Source organism: Sesamum indicum, linkage group LG2 (genome assembly GCF_000512975.1).
Source record: "Sesamum indicum cultivar Zhongzhi No. 13 linkage group LG2, S_indicum_v1.0, whole genome shotgun sequence".
NCBI lineage: Eukaryota > Viridiplantae > Streptophyta > Magnoliopsida > Lamiales > Pedaliaceae > Sesamum > Sesamum indicum.
The window spans coordinates 16,094,478-16,105,809 of record NC_026146.1 but is presented as its reverse complement, the minus strand read 5'-3'; the positions used below and the strand labels follow the sequence as shown (position 1 = coordinate 16,105,809).

The 11,332-nt window shown below is 32.6% G+C and overlaps 1 protein-coding gene and 1 long non-coding RNA gene across 2 annotated transcripts; one reads left to right on the top strand and one right to left on the bottom strand.

Moving 5' to 3' along the window:
• On the bottom strand, nt 5,773–7,028 carry LOC105156385 (LOB domain-containing protein 40-like). Its single transcript, XM_011072502.2, has 2 exons — nt 6,723–7,028; nt 5,773–6,638 (listed from the first exon to the last, which is right to left on the bottom strand). Exons 1-2 carry the CDS (start codon nt 6,910–6,912, stop codon nt 6,037–6,039), a joined length of 792 nt encoding a protein of 263 aa, XP_011070804.1. The 5' UTR covers nt 6,913–7,028; the 3' UTR covers nt 5,773–6,036.
• Nucleotides 10,228–11,332, top strand: LOC105156384. The gene is made up of 3 exons (XR_002286634.1): nt 10,228–10,413; nt 10,524–11,150; nt 11,233–11,332. It is a non-coding gene; the product is annotated as an uncharacterized LOC105156384 (long non-coding RNA).

Genomic DNA, 11,332 nt, shown 5'->3' with positions numbered 1-11,332 from the left:
TTTATTATAAAAATTATATAAATCAAATAATGATTTTAATTAAATATATATTATAAATAGTATGTTATGTATATAATATTATAAATTTATAAATAAAATAATATTTTATTAAAAAAGCTATCCAAAATTGCAGTAACAACGCATGTATTACACAACTCCCAACAAGAGGTTATTTTTGCATAATTTTAGAAAAAGGGGTATTTTGTAAAAACAAAAAATTCATATAGGTATTGTGAAGATACTTCATATCATAAATTTAAGTTAATGTAAACTGTCAATTATTGTATTGTGATGATTTCATATATAATCTAATGTTTGATATTTTATAGGAGAGTATAAATTTACACGGACGATATCACTAAACTGAATGGTAATAAACATACATGATGTATCCCGACTTTTGATTTTCATGTACAAATAGGTAATAAAAAATAAAGAGAGAGTGGGCCCTGCAATTAAATATTAGAGGTGGAGTTTAGTAATGATTGTGCGTGGTTGACATGCAAAAGTGGACCCTTTTTGCTGGGCCATTTTGGATTTGGAGATAAGGCAACAGCCCACGCCCCCATCACACCTGACACTGAAATTCTTGGATGGACCCTCGTCAACGCACTCACTCTTTTTACTGCTGAAAACGACTCATCAAAGTATAGACATTTCCAATTTTCAATATTTATTGATTTTATTCCTATGATTAAATTATTCATTTTTAATCATATATTTTTTTTTCTATTGGTGTAAGGCCAATATTAATTATTAACTTACAAATATCTTTATAAGCCATCTATAATTTCGAATGCATACAGTACTAACTCATATCGATGACTTTTTAAATAATAGTAAATTGCATTAAAAAAAATAAAAAAAAGTGAACAAACAGATACATCAAATCTCGACCACCTTTTAACTAAGCTCCAAGGCTATATCTATGCCTACATCCATCCATACCACCAATCATATCATACAATATCTATCCTAAATTGGTAATCAGCACTCCGCTAAAGCCTGTATAGAACAAAAACTTGCAAATTATAGGGAAGTTCTTCACTCAAATTCCTAGGTTATAAGGTCCTTATCGTACCCTTCACTGGAATAAAAAATATGAAAGAAAATAAATAAACGTCTCTAATTAGTCCATTTTTTAAGCCTAAACTATCTTCATCAATGCTTTCATGAATTTTCTTTTGTATCTCCTACAATATAAAAACTTTACCATGTATTTAATATATATTTTCGAAAACAAATTTTGTGCTGTTACTTGATTTTTTTAATAATCTTTTTATTATTTGTCACTTAATTAATATATATTTGTTTATAGTAATCCTTTTATTTTTTGGACCTGACTAATGTCTAGAGCTGGGCCTTCCAAAGCGACTGTTCCTTTGGAGGCCCACTTCTAAAGTCCTATTTCTGTTAAGGCCCAGGAATGAGCATCATGTAGTAGTGGAAGGGCTAAGGTTACGCCCCAGCGGCTAAAAACCCAACAACTATACAAGCTGCCACGTAACTTGAGTAATAATGAAATAAGATGCTCTAAATATTCGGATTCTAATAAAATATTGGATTAAATACATTTTACATCCTTAAAATTAATCACTCTCTTTAGTTACACGTTAAATTAAATTAAAGAAACCTTCAATTATTTTTTTTTATCTCTGTGATAATCCTTTATATTTTATATTTTAAAATATATTATAAATAAGAATAAAATATATTAATTAGATTAATTAAGTTAATATAAAATTTAAAAAATTGAATAAATTAATTATCTTATTAATTAACAGTACTTTTGGAATCACGAAAAAATAATACAACGATGTCAAAACCATCATTTTGTATTTTTGACACTTTTTCTTTTATAACAAAATAGATTAATGATTAAAGTGCAGTAGTTGAGTGGATACAATGTTTATGATAATTCTTTTATTTCCAATTTGGGATACATATACTGATCATATTAATTAATTAGATAATGAGAGGCCAGCATGATCCTTGTACTTGTTGTCTTTAAATTCATATTCGCTCAATGCTACAATCTTAGAAACTAATTTTTATTTACTTTGACAATCATTTTTTGTTATATATATATATTTAAAACCAACTTTCGATTTTATTTCTACTCTATCTATCAAAATTGACTTTAAGTTTTAATATAAAAACACGTGACGAAAGCAATATTTCGAATTCAGCTACATGGACTTCCTCTGATAAAAAATTAGTACTATTTTCAATGATCAAAGATGCCTTAATTTCACACATGTTATGGTCTAAAATAGGGGCCTACCATTCCTTAAATAATGTAATTAATTGAATAATTTAGTGTTGGGCGTGTGGCAGTCACAAGCCCCACTCCAACTTGCTACGTACTACACTTGTGAAACAGTGCAACATCATAAATAATTGACCAACACGTAGATCTCAATTATAAAACTTGCATGTTGCTACAAACTAATGAAGGGTTTTTGGATTCATTAAGAAAAATAAAAATAAAGTATTAAAAGGGTTTGGTTTATTCTTAATTAGCTTCACTTGGAATCTCCTGTACCCATTGGATGGCTGCGACTCTTGTATCCATTTGCTATATAATAAATATAAAAGTATGATTTTTTTTAATCGAAATTAAATTTGGTCTAATCAAATAATTAGAAAGCAAGTATATATAATATATCTTTCATGTGATTGATGATTTTTTTCTAAATTTTATATTAATAACACAGTAAATATATTGTATTTATCATATAATTAATTTAGATTCGATCAATTAAACTATGATTCAAAATTTTCAAAAACAATACTGAAAAGATGAGTCACATTATACTCTAGATTCAAGAATATTCAGACAAACATCTCTCTCTCTAAAATACTTCTTCTCAACCTACAATTATGTCGGGTTGAAATTATGATGTCCAATGTCAGTGATTGGGACATAAAGACTAAGAAAGTGATTAGGAAGTTGTTTGGATGAGTAATTTAGAGGTGTAACCCTTGCGGCTACTTGCCAGTGTTCTCCATAGACGACCCCGAAAAGCCACATACGTGACTCATTGAAGAACAACAATAATCTATCAACTAATAAAGTTAGTATAATAGCAAAGAATAGTGTTTTATAGTCCACTTCCACTACAATAAAATAGCTTAATATAATAATAAAAAAATTAGCTTAATACACTAGATCACATGCTAAGAAATATTGATAAAATTAAGTTTATTACTAATCGTGACTTTTTTTTAAAGTAAATTGAATATATTTATATGATGAGTTTCTATTACCAACAACAAATATAGATAATTAACTAATAATTTAAAATAAATTAATATTTAATCATGAAATTTCAATTTCGCCACTAAATTAAATCGCATTAATCTTTCACTAATGGTGACGTATAACTTCCGTTAGTTGCCCAAGAAACTTAGAGAGTTTGCTATATTTTTCCGATTGCTTACATATGGAAGTTGACACGACAACCTCTTCAAGACAATGCTGATTAAAGAAGCATTATAAGCAACCAATGAATCAATCTATACTTAGAAAACATAAGCAGACTATGGCCTAGAGTTGTGGCGAAGAGTCACGGTGTAATTACGATTCATGTGTGTCATTGTCCGAAGATTGGCAACTTCTTGCTAGACAATGATTTAATTAGTTTTTACTAGGAAAAATTTGTGGCGACCTGTTCAAGCGAAAGAATCAGGCACTAATTTAGTGTGTGTTGGTCTGAATTAATTATAAGAACGTGCTATGGCTGCACATGTATGCAGGTTACGATTTTTGAAAGTCTTGGCCACTAAGAGTCTTGACTCAATATTAATCTAAAAGTAAAATAGAATCTTGATTCTTTCAATTAAATAAAAATAAATAAATTGTGGATTCTTCTTGCTGAAAACGTCATCCCTATAGTCATCGATCTATTTTTTTAAATAGTGAAACTTTGGTAGATGTTGGTGGCAATTATTATATATGCTAAAAAATTTGATGAAGCAGTCAAATGTCAATGAGATTATTAATAACTTTAAATTCTCTTTCAGGGTGCAGTTATTAATTAGTTGTGTATGCAAGGAACCAACGACGATTATGGCATTATTTATTGTAAAAGACAAAAGAAAACTAAACATCATATGCGTAGTTCGCTCCATAATCACTCAATAATGTCTTAGCCTAATAATTAAGATTAAAACGTGAATACAACAAAAAACTAAAAACATGAACAACTACAACAACTACAAGATAGAACCCTGAGCTAAAGTTGGGTTTTACTAATAAACTCGCGACCACGCTTCTAAGAACCCATAAGCAACAATCAGCAACAATGGCAGCCATGAAAGATAGCTCATCTCTGTTATAAGATCTCATGAACAAGTTCAAGTTTATGGGTTCGAGTCCCACCAGGTGTGTAATTATTTATTTTATTTTATCGGAGTAGTTATTATAATTTATTTATTCGTTGTTAGTCATATGAATATATAGGTTGAAGTATGGTATTACTCTATATTTGAGTTATTGTAATTTATTTAATATTTTAGTAAAAAAAAATAAAAATATTAAGTTGCACATCAAGCAACCAAATAAGTCTATTATTATCAATTTTAATCTATGAAATTCTCACATCTATTAATTTAAATCTTAGTCATGAGCCACTACTTAAAGTGGAATTTTTGGTTTTTTAATTAACGTAAAAAGTTATTGATATGTAGACGCAGTATCCCCTCCTTTCTTTTTCTTGTTTTTATGCACTTCAAATATCACTTAATTAATTTCACTTAGAATTAATTTAGTTTAATCATCATTGCAGAAGTGCAGAAAAACGTCATCGTGTATATGCTCACGTCAATTGGATGCCTTGAATAATTGTGCGTGTCGGGCCAATAGACACAATTTTAGATTAAAATTATTGAGTGTCTTTAATCTTTTTTGAGGCCATATGTGTGTATATATATATATATATCACATTAACCAAATAACTTAAATTCTTGTGTATCTTTCAATTTTTCTTACTTTGATTTTCCTGTTTTACTTTTTTCGCAATCATAACATCAATTAGTAATAAATCTTGACTTATTAAATCGTCAAACTTGTATGTAAATTTATTATACTGATCGAAGCACATGTGCCTTACCTTGTGAATGTGAAATAGTCAAAAATAGAAATATTTTGTAGAAGATTTGTAGAGTTTCAGCTCATTAAAGAAAATGGGTACGACTCGATACAATTTAAATCAATTACATGATAAATGCGCGCAATATACTTGCTATGTGAGTGGTTCAATCAAATCAGGTTCGAATAATTTTTTTTTAAGAAGATGGTTATTTTTGTAATATTAATTTGCAAAATCTCCGCTTTATTAAGATTGGACGCTGCTGATACATGGCGAAACCATCGCCATGACTGTTGCATGAAAGGCAGCTGTCTAGAGGAATTCAGCTTCTTACCTCATCCGCTTCACCCTTTTCTACAAAACGTACGGAAACTTTCTTGCATCCATCGCCTGCCTGAATTCGATCCGTCACTGATGATGTAAAACTTCCTAGCTAGGTAGCTCATGTAAGTGTACTATCAAGTAACAGCAACCGACTTGTAACGTTATATAGATTCAAAAAAAATTGGACGAAATTTTAAAAAGAACTTATTATACTTAAAAATATAATTTATATGGCGGTTAGATTCCCTCAATTAAGATGGTCCCCGTAAATTTAACTATTATGACGAAATAATAGCACACCAAGAAAATGGCAGAGGAGACTGGTATATTGGTGTTGGATTAGAAAGAACTGAAATTGAGTATTATAAAGCCTAATTGACAAGTTGGCAACATGTTTTATACGTTGATTAATATCATCACTTCTTCATGGAACTGGTCTTAAATGAAATATGCACAAAGGTCACAATTACCCTACAAACTCTCTCATTACAAGAAGAAAATTACACCAAAACTACGGAAAATGCATCCCTGTAATAACTATGCTCTGAGATCTGCAACATATATAAAAGAGACAGATATTAGATGGATCCTCCAAAACTGGGTTTATTTCTGCATTTTGTCACTGTTCGCTATCAGAAATCTGTATCACTGTATTCGGGAAGGTCTGTACTATTGGATTCAGGCTCAAGGTCAACTCCAGCCCGATTTCAGTGGTTTGGGGCTCCGTTTTGACTCCCCGAATCGATTGCTCATCTCGGTTTGCCAACGTCGGCTCCACGGTTTCAACCGAGAAAGAGTCGTGGCTCGGGGCCCTTTTCAATTCCTCGCCGAAATCCTTGTGATTATCCCCGCAATCCCACCCCGTAATGGTAAACTTCGCTTCCGACCCCATCAGATACTTGACAGCCATTGACTCCGCTTGGCTCTTGGAGCGCTTGAAGCGGTTTCGGGTCCTGACGTGCTGGACGGCAGCGAGGGAGTCCTTGGAGAGGTGGCGGATGTCGCAGCCCTGGAGGGGCGGGACGGGGTACTGCCCCTGAGCGGGTGTCGAAGAATAATCATCATCACCGATGACTTGCTTCATGAGCGGAGCGCCTTGTAGAACAGCCTCCACAGCCGCCTGACATCGCGGCCAATCGCCGGAGCACATCAGGCCCACCGACCCATATACTGGGTTGATGATCCTTCCACAGGCTTCGTACAGCAACGATCTAAAAGTTTCTGTTGAAGGAAACAATAAATAATTAAAGTGACACATGAGGAATGTAGAAAGTAACATAACAGGGTGCATGTGTGGATCGATACCAGAGCGGAGATGAGTGGGGCCAGCATTGATGAGGTTGATGAGTCCAGCGCGGCCGTAGAATTTGGCGAGGAAGAGGGTGGCGTTGGCTTGGGATTCAGGGGATTTGATCCATTGAAGACAAGGTCTGAGGGTGCAGTCTTCGCTGCAGCCTTTACGAAGGACTCTGCACCCATTGCAGCTCATTCTCATATTTGAGAGAGAGAGAATTGGGGGTACCGGCGGGGGTATATAGGGAATAAGGGGATGGCGAAGAGGGGAAGAGAAAGGGTATTTATTTAGAGGGACATGGGGCGCACACAGTGAAGGTGTGATGTCACTTAGTGTAGTGTTGTGCAGGGGTGACCCCCTAAAGCTATATATATATTCACTCTCTATGTTGGGTATGCTGGGACTGGGAGCACAATAGAAATTTTAGTCCCAACATATTTCTTAAAATTATATTTATAATAATATGATTGATATAGTGCATAATAGGTATATAAAAATTGATGATAATGCAATAATATATTTTATTAACAAGTATCAATGCTAGATTATAGTAAAATTAAAAATAAATTACAATGAGCTCTTTTTATATTTATTATAATTATAAATACTTCTCATTATTTATAAATAGCCCCCTAAAATTAACAGTCGTTCAAAACTCCTGTAACGAGCTGTTACATGAAAGTATTTGTTAGATAACCATTTATTTCAGAATTGTATTTATAATTTTTCAAACAATATAAAATATTTGTATTTATGACAAACTTTAGGAGAGCGTCTTAAAACTTATCCTAAACCTAATCATAATTATAAACATAACGAAAACAATATTTTTTGTAATAACTTGAAAACCAATTACATGAGTTTAAACTTCCCAATTGTCCAAAATATTTCAAAGTAAAGTCGAATTTAAATACTTACAAGAACATATATATATATACATAAATTGTACTAACAACAACTCGGACCTTATAATTGCCAAAAGGTTCTGCTGCTCTGCGGGTTATGTTAATTTGTCTGCACTTTTCTCACTCCTACCTCAAATTAATTAATACCTTTTCTTTAATTTCCATCCGACTTCTAAACTAAGCTCTTCAGGCTTCGGAGATGGAATCCCATGGTTGACCAAAGTCAACATATTTGGCTAGTTGTGATTATTTAATTAAAATGTCTTGGAAAAAAGTGTGATGGAACTAATCCATCAAATGCACCAATTGATATATATATATAAAATAGATAGTGAAACTTGAAATTAGCCTAAGCTTTTGACAATTCCTAACTGTTATTTAAAATTAACCATAATTTAAATGAGGAAGCTCAGGAGATTTCACGATTAATTTATATATATAGTTAATTCAGTTGATTAATGGACATGGATTCTAAATGTCAACTAAATAGGAATTAAATATGTAGAGGAGAAGTCGAGTAAGTTAACACACTCCAACCAAGTCAATATTCTAGAATGAACATCATTATATATTATTATTTATTTAAACTCATCTAATCATTTAAATTTTATAAAACTTAATTACCATCCATGATTTAGGATCACTTTTTTCTGTCTTTCATATGAACCATCAATTAACACTTCCAGATATCAAAATTTGATTAATTATAATTTTTTATCATCGAAAAGTTAAAAATTAATATTTAAAAATTTGATATATATGTATATTCTAATTTATATTTTATTTATATAAATTATCTATATTTGTTTCGTAATTACAAAATTCACTTCTGACAATCAGACAATTAGAATAATTAGTATAGTAATATTTACGTTTAACCTGATTAAAGTCTTTTTTATCGCAAAAAGTATGTCAAAGGCAACATGCATGAAACCTTCAGGGGCCATCGATTCGGACCAAAAGAATAAAAATTTTAATTTCAATTTTGAGACTAATTTTTTCATCTCAAATATATTTATAATGTAATTGATGCATAGTTTAACAAAATTAATTAACTGTATGATAAAATATATATGTCATGTTTATTGTATGATTGATTTAATAAGTTAAAATATAATTTGCATAAGAAGTTTCTATTCTGCCCAAATAAAAGTGGACTGAAAAATGTTTTACTGAAAAAAGAAAGATGCTTATGTAATTTATCCCAAGCTGAGGGATTGAATATAGAAAGAGACGAGAAATGGACAGGTAAGAAGGCCGCCAGGGTGAGGTGTGAGATTCATGCAATAGAGACAGATCCCCAGTGCAGGAAAAAGGTGGCGCGTGGGGAGCACGTGAAATGAGCAGGCATCCCCGTGCGGCTCGCCACATACGTCACGGGGAGCAGCACCTCCCCCTCACGGCCGTGGCCCCCCACCTCCCGGTTTCCAGGAGTATTTCTTTGCATGAAATAATGCACTCAAAATAAACAGGGGAGAGGTGAATGGTTTTAGGGCAGCCTGTTTCTGCGCCATGGCAGATCTGTGGGCGCCCTTTCCAGTTGGCCCACCGCTTTTCTCCTCCTCCAAACATACCTCACGCTATCAAGTTTCTTTTTATTTTATATATATCATTTTAACCCCAAATAATATAGGATTATTATATTTTAATATCTTCTATGTAATGTCATTTTTCCTCTTTCAAGGATAAGTCATACTCAGTTTGCTCTATTTCTTTATTTCCCCTATGAATCGTATGTTTGTAACAATAGGGACATAATTTTATCAATTCTAATCTAGTATTGTGCTGATTCTTTTCAGTAATATATCTAAAAATACCCGTGATATCTTCTTATTAGTGTTTTGGAAACAATTGGTACATTTCAAAATCACCGTTACTCGCATATCTTTCCTCTTGACCATGAACCTCCTTTGGGTTTTTGATTTACTTACCTCTTTATATATATATATATATATGTATATATATATATATGTATATATATATTTGTAAATGACGTACATTTTATGCGTGTACAAAATAAAATTCAGAATATTAAATTATTTAAATACAGTAAATATAATTTTGAGTTATAAGTATTTTGTATTATAGTTTTTTTTTTCTAGAATTTAACGGTATATACTATGAATTCAACAATTGTTGATTCAAATAAATTTTTTGGTATGCTATATTTTTTTAATTTCTTTCCACCAACTAACTTTCATTTTTCTCCCACTATATATAATTAATAAAACTTATTTTTTAAATAGTTATTTATTATTAATTAATATTTTTTTTCTTTCTCCTACTCCAAATATTATCTTTAAATTATTTATTTTTCTATCATAATTATTTTTATGTTATCATTTTTTTATAATAAAAAAATTAATAAATAATATTTAATTATTTTAAATTTTTTGGACACATACAAACAACATGCCACATATCACTAGTGTTAATTACGTTCCAAAGCCAAATGTGGCACGCCAATGTTTCTAGGCCAAAAAAAATTAAAGAAAACAAAAAGGCAAAGCTAATTTGATGGAACAAAAATTAGTTTTATTTGTGTCAAATTAAATTTATTATATAACAAATATAATTCTACGTGCTTTATCTGAGTTAAGATTTTCCGGCAGCATGATGGAGACTTTAAAGAGTTCCTGAATCCAGGCCCGTGGCATTGAAACTATAAAAGAAAATGGGGCATTCTGATTATGTGATATGGCCCATGAATCCAAAATAGTAGCAAACAAAATCTGGGCAGGACAGAACTGATACTAATCAATCCTGGGATTTCTAATCTAGTACCGCCGCATAATAGGTGAGTTACATACTCCAATCCGGCTGTCAGTATAGTTCTTCATGGTGAAATTTTGCAGAACTTTTGTATTTGGGGGTGTGATTTGTGTCTTTTTTGACTTTCGTGTATAGAGGTGCAGAGAGCCGCAAGTTGTAGCCCCTCAATCCCGTGCTTGTTAAAATTCCTGGGGAGAATTTTGTACAAGCACCGAAGTTTAACCACATGGGCGGAAAAGGAGGGAATAAAAAGGGACCTATTGCAACAGCTGGGGCTCAGCCGCGAGTTTCCATGACGCTGAGAGAGGAATCAATTGCGAAGAAACAGGGCAATGTTAATGTCAAGACTATGTGCAGGCTAGACCATCTGAAAACCTTGCAATGTGGGCCGCCGAAGCTCTCTATCCCGTCGCTTGGCGCTTTCTGCGGGGAAAACCTGGCTGCAGCAGCCAGGCCTTGGGCATTCGCCCTGACCCGTCTTTGTTTGTTTGTGAAAGATGTGAATCCATTCCGCAACCTGGTGATAACTGCACTTTCCGAATTGAGAAGAATATGTCAAAGCCGCAACACAGACACAAGAAATCTAGTCTTGCCCCAGTATCGATATAAAGCTAAACACCTCAAAGCTTGAAATTCATGGAGAGGGGTTGGACGACGACCTGATTAGCAACCTCGCCCAATATTGATATGAAGCTAAACAGCTCTTTATCGAGAGCGTCTAAAAGTTCATTGGTCTCAGTCAAGCACCCTTTCAAGTTCAAGGTTCTTTAGATGATGACTTTCTCCCATATTCTAATTGTGTTGTTCCCGTATATTGTGTATTTAAATAACTTTCCTCTTGCAGATCGCATTATAATGGATGCTCGGATTGCGAACAGACTTCGTGTGAAAAGGGCTAAACGATCCATCATCTCTCCTGAAATAGATTCCTAGCACCCTTCTTC